Source organism: Dermacentor andersoni, chromosome 6, assembly GCF_023375885.2.
Source record: "Dermacentor andersoni chromosome 6, qqDerAnde1_hic_scaffold, whole genome shotgun sequence".
Lineage (NCBI taxonomy): Eukaryota > Metazoa > Arthropoda > Arachnida > Ixodida > Ixodidae > Dermacentor > Dermacentor andersoni.
In genome coordinates this window covers 144,917,953-144,933,776 of record NC_092819.1, presented here as the reverse complement: position 1 = coordinate 144,933,776, position 15,824 = coordinate 144,917,953, and the positions used below count along the sequence as shown (strand labels likewise).

The following is a 15,824-nucleotide window of genomic DNA, read 5'->3' as shown; positions in this document are numbered from 1 at the left end:
GCCGACCCATACAGCTTACACAAGATCTTTGCCCGCGTCACTGCAGCACCCCGTGTTTCGGAACCTTTGTTTCAGCTCCTAGTGTTAGCTCACACAGTTTCAATAACCGGCACTCCCGTAAATTTCTGAAGACAACATAATCTTAGTTCATAGACAGGATGTATCACATAGCACTGCAATGACTGAGCTGCGAAAAATTTTTGCCTAGTTTCTTCAACTTAAAAGAGTTCTTTGCACACTATAATCGCCCCGAGCCATTACTGTCCAGTTACGAGTGGTTCGGGAAATTGCCTTTCTGCGTTGACTTCACGGGCCACATTAATAAGCTCAATGAACTTGCGAAGAGAGGCACACCTCATTTATTACCTGTACGCGGACATAAAGGTATTCAGGACAAAACTCCAGTTCGTCGAGAAGCAGGTGCAAAATCGTAAGTGGGAGCACTTCTGCTCCTTGTTCAAGGATTAGTGCCGACACAACTATGGTATTTTTCTTCTCTATTTGCGCTAAGAATCCTCGGCGATCGACCTTAATGCCAAGGAGGAGGAACTATTGATATTGCACATCAATTTAGCAGGCACACGGATGCACATCAGGTTCCATTCGATTAGAATTGAACTGCTGTCAAACTTCTTGAAGTACAAAGAAAACCTAAACAATCTATATAACAGTTTATAAACCTAAAGCAATTTGCCTAAGACTACATGTCAATATTTTGGCTCAACATACTTTTGAAAGCAAGCATTCTCAAGAACAAAAAACGGTAAGTCGAGATACAGGGCTGCCTTACCTGACAAACACTCGTGTTCTCTGCTTATTGCCGGCTCATCAGGCCTGCTGCCACAGTTCGAGTAGTGGCAGCAAGTCGACCATTTACACTAGCCCTCATTCTACATCTTGGCAAAGGGGTGCAATTCCCATGGGAAACCAGCGCTGGAGTTTTCACGACACCTACAGCGCCGCCCTGGCGGTCAGAACGTTCACAACTCAGCCGCTCCCGCGGACGAAAATTGCTACTGTTAGTGGCGTTGCGTGCGCTGAAAGTCGAAGGAAAACAAAAGGACGCCGACTATACTGCTGCGTATACAAGTGCCGCAACTACGTCGGGATGAGGGAGGATGTATCCTTCTGCGTCTTTCCATCTAAATCCTACAAACAAGAACGGAGGCGGCGTTGGATCCAAGCCGTCAGGCGAGCGGAGTAAGTTCCTGTCTTGTCGCCCTGTCAAGCGGTGTCGGGCTGGTTTCTAAATCGAATTTCGCGTGTGTGCTTGGTTTATTCGATAGTGAAGACGGTCAGCCGTGGCAGCCAGTACGAAACAGCTGAATGTGCAGTCGGCATTTCGTCGGAAACAAAATGAGCAATAGCATGCACCATCCGGCATATGTACCAACCGTTTTTCCTTCGCAATACCACCGCCAAGCCCCTTCCAATGCCACCGCACGAAGCGAACGATACGAAAAGTAAATATTATCCATTGGTTGTCAAGAATTATGTGGGAGGGAAGCTGCCTTGTAATACGAGTTGTGTGCGCATACTGCCGGCGCACGCGCGACTAAGCCGCCTATGTGTTCTTTAAAATGCGCATGCGGATGAGGACTCGGCGCCGAGATGCATCCGGTAAATTTATGTAATTAGTGCTAAATGTAACCAGCGTTGTTACGGATCCAGCAGCGGAGCACTCAAACCCTGGCGAAGTAACGTCAGAATTTTTTATGTCTAGCCAGAGAAATATGGAAAGTCTTCAGGCCAACTAATACTTCCGAAACCATAGCGCAGCACGACCGGAGCCATAGCTGCTAGATTTGCGAGGCAGGCTGCCCCGCACGCATGGCAACGGCACACGCGCAACCATTAAAAAAACACACGTGCTCGCCGCGACACATTAAAACACATAAAGCTTAAAAAGCTTCTTTCGTCATTTCTTCACTTGATGGCGCTAGCTTCTATACGAAAACTGTCCACTTGAAGCGGCGCGAAAACGGAAACATACGAACTATAATACGGCCGCGCACGTGTGTGTCGTCTGGTCGAGCGGCTGGGATATGCCGCGTTTCGTCGCCAGGGCGGCGTGCAACGCACTCTTTTCAACGCGCCGCCTATGCAGCGCTGGTTCCCCATAGAACATTCTGCTTAGTGCCCTGTACAGCATTTTTCTGCCGCTGCATGCATTTTAGAGAGCATATTCACTTGCAAATATACTGATGTGAATATCTTCTTTACTCCTGTATTTATCTGGTCTATTCAACATTTACTTATTGGCAAGATAAACACTTTTGATACTTTTCTTTTTTGGGTGCCTGTGCTTGTTTCTATTTGTATCCATTCCCACTGGCAACACAATAGTACAGTTCTACATTGCATGTCCTATATTGTTGTCAGCAGCCACCATAATTCTTATACTAAAATTTAGAGCCTTTGTAATTTACTTTTCCAACCTCACACATATTGCTTTTTTCTGTACTGTCATTGCCTTATGTGCCATTTAGATTCATATGCTAGGGTGCTATAACCTAAAGTTATTCAAATTAGTTCCACTTTTGCCATTAGCCCCCCACGGTTGGTAAAAAAAGTTCAGGGCTTTCTCAGCCACCCGTTATGCTGGTTAGCCTATTGGTCAAGTTCTTTTCAACTGAGCGAAAAAAATGCATTCCACACTCCTCGGGGTGCTTCAGCTTGCTTGGCAGCCTGTTGGACCCAAGCGGACAATTCTGTAGTTCCATAGGACATAAAATGCCCTCTACTCGTGAGCCTGGCAGTTGACTCTGACCTTTAGCAATGGACCTCATCAACTGTCCTGGATCATCACTCGTAACTTGCAGTTGCTGGAAAAAATCAGGCGTTCTCTTGACACACGACAGTGCACCTTCTCCACCACAGATACCACGAGTTCTTTCTGAATCTTGTAGACAAAGGATGTTGGAAATTTTCAAGTCACTGTGGTCGGCAATCAGGGCAACGAGGATGGCATGACATTTAATTTCCTGCGTCAAACTATATGCTGCCACTGTGGAAAAATGAAATGCACCACATGCATGACAGAGGTTTCAATTTATACAAAGCTACACGCCTAGACAGACATAATGAACTGCTGGAGTCTATGGTCCCAGTGAGTCGTGTTCCCAAATACCTTGAACAACCGGCACATGGTAGGTATGGGGCTATGGCAATAACTGTCAGCAAGGGGCTGGCAAGACCCCTGCACTTTGAATGTGGTTTTATCGGTCCAATGTTAACAAAGAATTCACGTCATCAAGAGACTAGGCCACACGTTATGATGAGCTGTATGAGGTGTTTATTGTGCCCTATGAGCGTGGTCGTTCCTTCTTCTCCTTGTACAGGGCGAGCAGGGACACGTTGGCGACCTTGACCACCTTGAAACGTACACCAGGGATGTCACCCACAGCGTGACCCTTACGACCAAAGCCCGCCACCAGGACCTCGTCGTTCTCCTGCACAGAAGAGAATCAGTGTTGGGTTCAGGCACGCTATCATGACAGAGTGCATTGCCTACGTATTTTACAGTGTCGTGCTGGCACACACATCGCGTCACTCACCAAACCACATTTGTCCCCGTCAAAATATTATGACAGAAAGTCCCATTGTGTCAAGAGAAAAACCAATGTTCCAGTATTATGCCAAAAGCATTTTTCACAGAGGCTGCTCAACAGTACCACAATTTCAAAGCTAATGCATCCCACTAGCAACTAAACTGCTTCAATACCTGCCATAGTGCCAGCTTCTCATCTCCCCATTTTAATTTCTTGATTTGCACTCATGACAAATTCTGTTTTTAACTCAATGTGCACCTCATAGCCATTACAAGCGAAAGCTATACCTTGGAAGCTCCCATCTAAATAGTTCGGAATGAAGAAATTGTTCTGCTCGGAATCCAGTGCACCCAACTGGATAAGTTATATGCTTTTCAATGAAAAGTAATACAGTCGCCGACCGTTTATTCGGACCTCATGGGGACTGCGGAAATGTCCGAATAAACAAGTGTCCGAAAAAGCAGATTAAGAAAAAAAAGTGAAATCCCTTATTTCCCTGCATTTATTCGGGCTCAGCAGTAGGCTTGAAGAAATTGTGAATGCGCTGTTGCACGCTGTTCCTTTTGCGCTATGATAAGCCTGAATCTCGGAGAGGGTCGTACGGTCACTATAGGCAGCTGAAAGCACAGTCACTGCTTGCACACGCTCTGCATGCGACGGCAGCGTAGCACATGGTGCGTCATCTTCTGGCTCAGAGTCATTGTCCGGCGGTGCAGAAATCTGGCGAATCATCTCGCCGTCGAGTTCTGCGCATGTGAGTTCAGCAGCTGTGAAACTGTCAAATGAGACGGTGTCCGTAATCGCAATGCAACCGCTGCGCACGTCTCGGCAGAACATTTTCCGCGTCAGTAGGGAGCACATCGAAAGGCGACAAACCTTAGGCCTCCCGGCACCCGCTTGCCAGCGTTCCCCAGCGCAGTCTGCGCGGGCACTGTCAGCACCATTAGACACTTGGCGCGATGTTTCCGCATGCTGCATTGGATCACCGGAACCTCGACACAGCACACAAAGCAAACACCAGTCGCACAAACGAAAAAAGTGGCCTACTCGCAACGTCGTGCGTGAAGAAACAAATCAGCTGCTGGATTGTCTTGACACGGCTTACTAAACTGAAACCGAACCTGCTGTAGAGCCACTCTATCGAACCAGGCAGAAACAATGATGATGAGCGGGGATTTGCAGCAGCGCCACTTCGTGGGGCAGCAAGGACGGTCCATTCAAAACAAAAATGGCGTTCAGCAAGTCGAACCAATGCCTCCTTTACTAGATGCCCGCCGCATTGCTTGCTTTCCCATTGTAGCGGCGGTTCCCTTAGTTGAAATTAGTTCAGCATAAATTCCGTGAAGCGGCGCTCGTTGCCTTTTCAACTTCCGGCGGCTGAATGCATCCGCCGGCGCATTATATGCACGGGCGTCTGTTAGCGAGCGTTATGGCGGGCCTCCGAGACAGTGACAGATGCCATGTTAATCTCAGAGGCGGCAGCACGTGATCTAAGTTGCAGGCGTTCGTCATGAGAGGCACTCGTTGCCTTTTCGTGGAGGAGAGAAAAGGGAGAGGGCCCGGAACCGAGATTACCGGACACCGCGGCAGGCAGGCACGTACCCAGGATTTTTTTTCGGGGGGGGCCCACCACCTCCATCATCATTATCATCATCAGCAGCAGCATCATCAGCAGCAGCAGCAGCATCATCATCAGCATCATCATCATCATCAGCCTGTTCTATGTGCACTGCAGGACGAAGGCCTCTCCCTGCGATCTCCAATTACCCCTGTCCTGCGCCAACTGATTCCAACTAGCGCCCGCGAATTTCCTAATTTCATCGCTCGACCTAGCGTTTTGTCGTCCTCGATTGCGTTTCCCTTCTCTTGGAACCCATTCTGTAACCCTAATTGTCCAACGGTTATCTAACCGGCACATTACATGACCTGCCCAGCTACATTTTTTCCTCTTGATTTCAATTTGAATATCGTCTATACCCGTTCGCTCTCTGATCCAAACCGCTATCTTTCTCTATCTTAACGTTGTGCCTAGCAATCTTCGTTCGATCGCTCTTTGCGCTGTCCTTAACTTGCTCTCAAGTCTCTGCCCCATATGTCAGCACTGGCAAAGTGCACTGATTGCACACCTTACTTTTTAATAATAATGGTAAGTTTCCAGTCAGGAGCTGACAATGTCTGCCGTATGCGATCCAACCTATTTTTATTCTTCTGTGAATTTCCTTCTCATGATCAGGGTTCCCTGTGATTGATTGACCTAGGTAAACGTACTCCTTCACAGTCTCTAGTGGCCGACTGGCGATCCTGATCTCTTGTTCCTTTGCCCGGCTATTTATCATTATCTTCATCTTCTGCATATTAATATTCAACCCCACTCTTACACTCTCTCTGTTAAGGTCTCCAATCATTTGTTGTAACTCGTCTGCATTGTTGTTGAATAGAACAATGTCATCTGCAAACCGAAGGTTGCTGAGATGTTTGCCGTCGATCTTTATTCCTAAGCCTTCCCAGTTTAATAGCTTGAATTCTTCTAAGCACGCAGTGAATAGCTTTGGAGAAATTGTGTTTCCCTGTCTGACCCCTTTCTCTATAGGTATCTCCCCTGCTTTTCTTGTATAGAATTAAGGTAGCTGTAGAACCTCTGTAGATATTCTTCCGCGAAGGACGAGTCAGTAGGACGAGAAACTATTTACAGATTATATTTACAACAACGGTTGCAGCGCTGACCGGTTAGATTCACAGCGCGAGCCCAGGTCGTTCTTCCTCCTCTTTTCTGGAGTGATGGCGCCCACGCGCATCGTTCAAACAAATACCACACGCATGTAGCAATACTTTCCAAGCTTTTTACGTAAGCGTTCTGTATTCCTTGATTACGTAGTGCCTCTATGACTGCTGGTATCTCTACTGAATCAAATGCATTTTCGTAATCTATGTAAGCCACATAGAGAGGCTTATTGTACTCTGCAGATTTCGCGATAACCTGATTGATGACATGGATGTGATCCATTGTAAAGTATCTCTTCCTGAAGCCACCCTGTTCCCTTGGTTGATAAAATCCAGTGTTGCCCTTATTTTATTGGATATTATTTTGGTAAATATTTTATATAATATTGGGAGCTAGCTAATGGTCCTATAATTTTTCAATTCTTTAATGTCTCCTTTTTTGTGGATTAGTATGTCTGCATTCTTCCAGGTTTCTGGGACCCTTGCAGTCGATAGACACTTCGTATAAAGAGCTGCCAGTTTTCCAAGCATTATGCCTCCTCCATCTTTGATTGAATCGACTGTTATTCCACCTTTTCCTCCTGCTCTTCATCGTTTCATGTCTTGCAGGGCCCTTCTGACCTCATGGCTAGTTATAGGAGAGTTTCTCTATCCTGGTCATTACTGTTTCTAAGTGAGGTATCGTGACTCCTCTGGGTACTGTATACAGGTCAGCTTAGAATATTTCCGCTGCTTTTACTATATCTTCGAGATTGCTGATGATATTATCCTTCTTATCTTTTAGTGCATACATCATGGTTTGTCCTATGCCAGGTTTCTTTTTTACTGATTTCAGGCTGCGTTCATTTTTTACGGCTTCTTCAATCTTTCTCATGTTATAGTTTCGAATATCAGCTATTTTCGCCTTGTTGATCAGTTTTGACAGTTCCGCGAATTGCGTAACGCTGTGCGGCCGCCAGTCCCATACACCCGCGTAGAGCGCAGGACTCTGCGATTCTAGACGTACTGCGCTCACCGCCATAGGTTAGAAAAACACCCACATAAGCACAGCAGAGAAGTGGCTACGTGAGGTGGTTCGACCGATAACTGTGGAAGCGTCATTCAAAACAAGTAATTGTTTTCCACTTCTGGCGGCCTTTTCTCTACTTCCTTTTTAAATAAAGAGTTGTTGATGCATAAATATTCTTATAAACAACGGTTAACTTTTTTATTATTCGCTTTTGCTTGCAGTTTGGTTGTTGCCTTGGCTCTCTCCCTTAGTAGATCGCTTAATTTCTCAACTCCTTGCGATTTTTTGTGTCCAGTTGCCAATTTTGAACGAAAAGTGCTATACAATTAGGGAAAAACAGACGAGGTAATGGGCGACAGTCATCTTGCTTATGGGTTTAAGGGTTATTGCAGGGTTTCATGATGGACGCTCTTGCACATTATTTTATTTCCCACCTTATCTAACCCATATCACGTGTATATGGTTCCGGGCATCTGCCAGCGTCGCGGCGAGCCGTAACTCGAGGAAATAATGAAGCAAATGAAAAAGTTAAACGCAATTGGCGTTTTCTCCGGCCGCAACTCGTTCCATGAGAGTACAGACCAGCTGAGTAACAGCCGTATCCCTCTCCTGGTCCCAGGATCAGCCTAAACAGAGAAGGTTGAACTAACAAAAGCAACAGCTATGCGCGTGACGGTTGAATAGATGGTGACAACTGAACGCATCTCGAGTTAATCGCGCCGGTGCGGAATCTATGAGAAAACTGTCCTTCACATTACAAGAGATGCCGACAACTACCGCCATCTAAAAGGAGTGAAAAAGGCAGCATAATGCTGACCGATGAACAGCTGCCAAGTATCAACATTGATCTGGCGGCACTTTAGGAATGTGTGAGGAGTGGTGGCGTGGGTGGGGAGGGGGGGGGTATGCCACTTGATTTCGGGGGGGGGGGGGGCCCGGGCCCCCCCGGGGCCCCCCCCTGGGTACGTGCCTGGCGGCAGGCATCTAGTAAAGGAGGCACTGGTCGAACCATGTACCGGTCAGAGTCTGTGCCTAGTGCTCTCGATCGAGTTGGCTCAAGGAGTGTCCGAAAAATCAGACGAGAGGTTGCAAGGTGTCCGAACTTTCGGGAGCTGTTATATATTATGGTCTATGGGGAGAATGGCGGTGCCACGAAGCAGACCGAATAATCGAGCATGTCCGAATTTTTGGAGTCCGGGAAATCAGTCGGCGACTGTACACGTTTTCAGGCCCTCAATTCCCCGTGAGCTCCATCCTGACGCAGCTTCACCGCAGATTTCGCGAACCACAGTCAGTTCAGCAGCGAGACTGTAATCCTGATCGCTACGCACCCGCTATGCAGAACCACCGCAAGTATTACACGAGAAAACGCTGGGAAGATTGTTCAGTGCTGCAAGTCAGACAACAACGTAAGGAGTAGCGGCTTCCTGGCCGAGCCTGTTGCACTATCGGCTGTCGGACCTTCAACAAAACACCGAATCCTTTGCTCCGTCACCGTCGTAGATGCAATCTTGTAGAGTGTAGCTTTCCCATAAGCTCTTATCTTATCCACTTCCTCTTCAGTTACGTCAGCCGTGTTCAATTCTTACGAGAGTGTGACCAGCGTGTGGATATGTGTGATCCAGCAAGGCAGTTGAGGTGTCGACGTTCGGCGGCGAGCTGCTGGGCATCCTGTGCTGACTGCAACGATGGAATCGCTTTCGGAAGTTCATTGTGTCTTGTACGTTTCGGCCCGTAACATTTCACAGAAAGGAACTTTGTCGGACCTCCAGCACATCCAGCGTTGCAGCCGTGAGACTAAGACAAAATGGTGGCTGTTTTCGTCGTCTCAGCGCTTGTGGTCCTTGGAGTCAATCACGACTCGCCATATTGGCCACATGCTCAAATTGGCCAATAATAGCATGTGCTGCGAATTTCTTTTTCTGTTGCTTTTTTCGTGACCATAGCGGCGGCAATGTTCCCGACCGATGAATAAAGAGAGCGAGCAATGTGATCTTTCAAATGATACCAAAATGGCATGGCAGATTGCATAGGTATCGAGTTACGCACGACAAAAATTGGGTGCGATTTGTCTCCAATTTAAAGGGCAATGCTTGCAGATTCGCACCTTTAGATCACAATAACGGAAGAACTGCACGGTATTTTGTAACCAAATTTCGGAGGTAGGCGCGGAAATACACCAGGAATGCAGAAAATAAAAACTGAAAATTCGCATTTTCGGCCGATTTTCGGTCCCAAAGACCCAGGTCACCAGTCACCATTTGTTCCATGTATCATAAATGTGGTACACCGAAACACTTTGAAACGAAGGAAAGCGTACGTTGGCCGGAGCGGCCATTGTATAAATTAGAGAATTTCATGAACAAGATTACAATGTAACTGGAGCCTTTGGTAGCCACCCAGGTGCTTTTTGTAAGCAGTGTGGGTGCCGCTCCGAATTAGAAGAACGTGACATGTTAGCCAAAAACAAACAAAATCATTCGGCAAATCATCGAAGCCCACGGAGCCTCAGTATTGAACAATAAATGTAACTGTGCCATCTGCTTTACTGTGTGATAAAGAAATTGCATATTCATCAGCTAACTTGTGAAGAGACCCGCTTTTGCCATGCGCACTAATTATTCAAGGGTGACCATCCCATATGATCACTTTCGTTAGTTTTTGATATCGACGACGCACTCTAGCACATTGCATGTCCTTCGTTTCAATAAAGTCATTTGTTAGCGCTGCATGAGCTTGCTATGTGTCTCTCCTTTGTCGCCTTTCGTGCTTTTCCCCAATATATGAATTCGTACGTCCCCCATTCCTGTGATGCTCCCTCCGTATACGTCAAGCACTTTTGCCGTACGGCAGAGAACCAAATCTCCATGGGGATTTTTGGCTTGGTTGCGTTTGTTCAGTCACCATTGCCCATGCAAGCGCTGCTCCATCTGTACTGTCACCTTCTGTCATGTGAATGCTAGCAGCGAAGTGATCGGATTCAGGTCACATGTCACGTGACTGATTCATCCAGGATCATGTTCATCATGCGGATCCAGCTGTATCAGCATCGCTGAAGAGGAAGCGGGAACAAAGCTGCTGGACGAAGATACGACATGGTTGTCATACATCCACGAACGGAGACCGTTTTTGCGAAGATGCGAGCGTTGTTGTATGCAATTATTTCCACACGTCATACAGTCAACGACTGATTTTCCGGACGCCCTATATTTTGGGCATGCCCGATGATTTGGACACCTTCGCGGCACTGCCACGAACCCCATAGAGTCAATATGTAAGAACGTTTGAAATTTCTGATGCAAAAACCCTTCGCTGTCTGCTTTTCCGGACTTTTTGCCATGACCGCAGGTCTAAGATGGCCCTGATCAAAGCCACCACCACCATTTCGATTATCTTGCTGCCTCAAACGAGCGCTCTCGCCTGCAGATCCACCGGCAGTCGTAGCCACCACCGCGCCAACTCTAGGCCTAGCAACATGTTGCATAACGCAGTGACGTGATGTGTTGCATAACGCCAGTTCCAGAATGTCAGTTTTGCCTCAATACAACAATGTTACATGGTGAAGCATAAGCAAAGAATCGCGGTGAAGCATGCCACAAGTGGGAAGGGCAATTGTCACAGGACACAGTACGTATCCTTAAATTATATATGCGTCGACCCGCTGTCTCCTGTTATAGTACAAGCACCGTTACACCTAATAAGGGTACTGGCCCTTATTAGGTGTAATTTCCTTTAGGGCAATTTCGGACGTGCCTGGGGTGATTTGAGCCCACGGGGGCAGTAAAAGGCACGCATTTGTTTTTTCGGACTGCGCAATTTTTCGGACATTCTCACAACTCCTAGGGAGACCGAAAAATTAAACTTTGACTGTATATGCGATTTTTTTTTTAGGCTGTTGTAATTTTGGGTGCAGGTTACACGAACTAATGGTTAAGTCAAACCACATGTTGAGTCTTGCCGCAATAGCAGACATCGAAATGTAGAATAACTCCCGGTATTCCTTCAGATGAACGTGCAAGACCTTTACTTCAAGCGAAATTCACGTTCCCCTCCCAATGCTTATTGCGTTTCATGCCCACGCACAAATACAAAAATTGAAATTCAGGCCAAACTCTACAACGTACGTGGTAGAAACCATTTTCTTTGTCGTGCTATGCTCAGGCTCTTGGCACCGCTCCAGCATTATGTTACAGGAATTTCTGTGTATGCATGTCGGACGAGACCATGCGACTCCAGACAAGAGCAAACCTGTAACTACGTTCACTTTCGGGTAGATGGCTGCTTCGCACACCGCAGGCATTGTCATAATATGAGCCAAGATTTCCTTAAATCTCCTCTGTAAATCGATGTGTTTCTAACCATTACTAATGATTTTATTAATTTAGAACTGTGCTGTTGCCCCTTGAACGTCGCTAAGGTGGAGCACTTGAGCATTCACGCGGTGAGCGACTGACTGGCTGTGCATGCCTCTGTAGTGAATTGCCTTGTTGGCATCAGCAACACATGCATTATTAAGCAAAGCCAAAATTGTGATTTGCGGTATGTTATGAACAAATGAGGTTCCAGCATGAGCACTTTTACACGTACCACTCTCGATCGGCAACATGTTCTGTAGTTCACTACTTTCCATTCTCACATAAACATCATTTTATGGCTTATGACAGACTATGTTAAATAAGCGTCCTCTTCTACTTTTGGTTTAGACGAGGCTTTGACAATGTATCGAAACAAAAGCTTTTCCCATTCTTTTCTTCATAGTGTCAATTTACAACTGTTGTGCAGGCGGAATGGTGCACTGTGTGCTGTCCAAAATATCAGCCATCCTCACACAACTACAAAGAGTGACAGTGCCATAAGACTGGCAGAAATGTCACCCTCTGAGTTGTGGTAAGATTACTGTCCCTGGCACCACCACAAGCTAGTACAAGAAATGAAGGGATCGGCAGCACTCACCTCAATGTAGTTCAGGCAACCGTCCCGTGGTACGAAGGCGGTGATCTTCTTGCCGTTCTTGATGAGCTGTACTCGGACGCACTTCCGGATGGCAGAGTTGGGCTGCTTGGCCTCAACACCACTGTGGCAGGGGGGAAAAAGGAAACGCACGTCGCAAACGTCCAATCCCCATGCTACACAAGCAGAGTAGATGACATTAACCCGTTAATGCCGTACATTTTAATTTGATTTGCATTATGACACAAGGACAAACCTAACGTTATTTACGTTAATGCAATTCATCCTCTAATGTGTCGACCAGAACTCATTCCCCTGAGAAATGCATACTCTCGACACCATAGCTCGCGGAGTTTGATTGAAGTACTGAAACAGCATCTGGCATGTAAAAAATAATTGATACATAACTTTCATCGAGTCATCATCAGCCTATTATGTCTACTGCAGGACAAAGGCCTCTCCCTGCGATCTCCATTTAGTCATGTATTGCGCTAGCCGATTCCATCGAACTTGTGCATAGGAATTTCCTAATTTCATCACTCCACCAAGTTTTCTGCCATCCTCAACTGTGCTTCCCTACCCATGGTGCACATTCTGTAACTAACTACAGCACACATCTTTTAATTTGATTCCAACCAAAGGTCTCGGCCAGCACCTGTGCCGTTTCAGGGGCCCAATCTTTCATGCATGCTCACACCTGACTGCTTGCTATGCATGGTGCCCAATTGCATGCACAGTGCAATCAAAATACAAAAGAATTCCATGCTTTACTGCATACCAAGGCTGTATTGCGACAAAGCTGACTTAAGGAACCCAGCCTCCATTGTGGAACGCATATTGAAGCCTTGCCTGTTATTGCAAAAAAATCAGGTGCGCATTCGATTTCTACTTTGTTTAGGAGCTTTAATGTCATTTCTACTTTATTTTTCTAGTTTAGACACATAGAAAGTAGGCGCATGTCTGATTTGGAGACATGTTAGAATCGGGCAGATACTAGTAGGTCTGTTCGATTCGCCTGCACCACTACGAACCAGTGAACGGCGGTTAGTTCAAAAAAGTGCTGCTCAACTTCTGCGTCAGGCACAAGACAGTCAGAAAGAATGCCAAGGTGAAGACACAGGTGCAGGCGTTGTGTTTTGTCCAACTGATGTGCACCAAGTGCGCTAGTTCCATATGTCCCGACCCGCAGGTATGATCAGCTTCCGAGGCGTAAATACATCCCGTGCTTGTGTAAACACAGCAAACGCACATAAGTTGGGTTTTAGTGGCACTTCCGTCTATATGCTGTGCTGCAGCTTTGCACCTGTACATTTGCACCAATTTGGCCCCAACAGTGGAGAAGGGCAACAAAATCTCAAACCAGCCCTGCACCATTACAGCCCCACTGTAACAAATGTCAAGGTGCAGTGCCCGGTCAACTCGTTCAGGCGAATCGAATAGATATGCTGGCAAATTATTCAGCAATGTGGGTTCTTCGGCGTCTTTAATTTGATCCACTGGATAATTAGTTCAATTTCACTGGTCCTGTCGGTTGAATTAAGCAACAGTTGAATGCTCCTGCTAGGAGTTGTACTTGTCCAACTTCCATAGGTCAGCATTGAAACGGCTTCCACACAGCAGGCGCAATTTCACTTCTGGGCTTTGGATCTGGCATGCAGTGGCCAAAGTTGCAATGGTAGGTTGCAACATTGTAAAAGACAGCAACAAATGCAACGTAATGAAACCATGGTATGTTTACTTTTACAGTTCCCTATTCGTGACAGCAGCTTGAACTTGTAAGTGCATACTTATTTTTTTATTAGTACCCTAAAATTGCCATTTCAGAGCTCGCTACCATCGACATGTCAAATAGTGAAACATGTGGCAGCTTCGCCAAAAAAAAATGTCATTAGGAACTTAAGGCATTAATGAATCAGTCATTTTCTTAGCCTGCGTGAGACAGGTCTAAACCACACCATGCAGCTCGGAATAAATCAAGAGCCCGTATACATCCTATGCACTTATCCTATACAGTGTACTGTAAAGCCCACAAAGCTCGATTTCTCTGTTGCTTCAGAACTAATTTCATGCGACTTGTGGAGCTCAACGTCCCAAAGCAGCACAGGCTGCAATGGTTGTCTTAGTGCTGGGGAAGGGGTCATCATTAGTGGGGGCTTCCATGTTACCTTCTAATGTAGTGAGGGGACCTCCACATTATGTTTGACTACCTGCAGTTCTTCAATCTGCCCACAAAGCACTCTACAGGAGCATTTTTCCATACCGCCTTTATCGAAACGTGGGCAGGGATTGAACACGCAGCCTCACGCTAAGCTGGAGGTAACAGTGAAGCACCTCTTATTCTCTTCGGCTCACAGCAACAAGTCTTCGAAACAGCGTACCCTGAAACCTACACTACTTGGCTTCTTTGGTCCTGCTTCACGCCAAAACGTCCTTTAATTCTATTAAAAATATCCATAATGTCGAGGTCGAACTTAGCCTAGAAGACCCGGCAGGCCTGCAAATGTATGAAACGCTGGAAGTTTCCCAATGGGACACCGCGCCTGATTGGCTGCCCGAACTCACCGTTGCGGCGCTGCAATGGGCCATTCATTTAAGTGACGCTGTCCCAGAAAGCAGTATGTCGCATTCGCGTAGCTCATCTAAAGCTGCCAACACGACGTGCTCAAACATGCGCATCCACAACTGCATGCGCTGCGTGTTGGACGCCGCCGCAGGACTCAGAAGGGGGGCACTTACACTTTCTCGAGCACAATGCCCTTAGCGTGCGAGGCGCCTCCGAAAGGGTTAGCCTTCCAGCGGGTACCCAGATGGGCCTTCTTGTAGTCCTTGTCGTGCCACCGCTGGTCACGGCGATGGCTGCGGTGCTTGCGCGCCGTCCGCAATCCACGAGGCTTGCCTGGACAAGCACATAATAGTGAGCACCAACGGGCATAGAACACAAGTAGCACGGCGCCCAATTCTGCGATCGAATACCACAGGATGAAAGTCACTCTCGTCTCTTAATAAACGACGCCTTTTTCCGGTCTACCACGCATCGAAGTCCAATCAAAGCTCGCCTTGGTTAACACTAAAGCAGCAATACGTCGGCAGCGGTGCCACTAACAGCCCGTCACGATAATACGTTTCGTTAGTCATATTAAACGGGTAGTTTCAATTACGTAAAAATGGGTGAATCACTGCAGGCTGTCAATCGCAGCAGCGTTCTCGACGTTGCACGTGTAACATGTTCCGCCATGTCGGCTCGCCGCACGACGGCATGCCGTAAACTAGCTCTGTTAACTTCAGTACGCATCAGCCGAGCTTGCTTGTCATAAAATGAGAAAAAGTGAGCATTACTTTCTCTCTTCAGGTGCAATACGCGGAAACTAAGCAATTATTTCACGCAGACTATTAAAAATATTGCGAGCGCTTACCCATGTCTGTGTGAGGCTTACGCGACGAATAACGAAAGGAAGGTCCGCAGTGGACAATTCCTGAGATAAAATTAAACAAGTAAATCAAATTATTTATAATTAAAACAATGTGCAGTCGGTAAAATAAACTACTTGTATAATTCATGTAGGTAGTGTTTATTTTGTTAACGAGAGCTAGTT

General features: G+C 46.6%; 1 protein-coding gene across 1 annotated transcript; it reads right to left on the bottom strand.

Moving 5' to 3' along the window:
• Nucleotides 1-3,272: 3,272 nt before the first annotated feature.
• RpS23 (ribosomal protein S23) lies at nucleotides 3,273-15,746 on the bottom strand. Its single transcript, XM_050172234.3, has 4 exons — nucleotides 15,645-15,746; nucleotides 14,968-15,127; nucleotides 12,235-12,355; nucleotides 3,273-3,452 (listed from the first exon to the last, which is right to left on the bottom strand). Exons 1-4 carry the CDS (start codon nucleotides 15,646-15,648, stop codon nucleotides 3,306-3,308), a joined length of 432 nt encoding a protein of 143 aa, XP_050028191.1. The 5' UTR covers nucleotides 15,649-15,746; the 3' UTR covers nucleotides 3,273-3,305.
• Between the last annotated feature and the right edge of the window lie 78 nt (nucleotides 15,747-15,824).

What these genes read in the sequence shown, in the direction of transcription:
- RpS23 (XM_050172234.3), bottom strand. An exon ending in GGCATTGTGCTCGAGAAAGT is followed by an intron (nt 12,356 to 14,967) that starts GTAAGTGCCCCC and finishes CCCCTGCCACAG; the next exon opens with TGGTGTTGAGGCCAAGCAGC. An exon ending in GTTGCCTGAACTACATTGAG is followed by an intron (nt 3,453 to 12,234) that starts GTGAGTGCTGCC and finishes TCTTCTGTGCAG; the next exon opens with GAGAACGACGAGGTCCTGGT.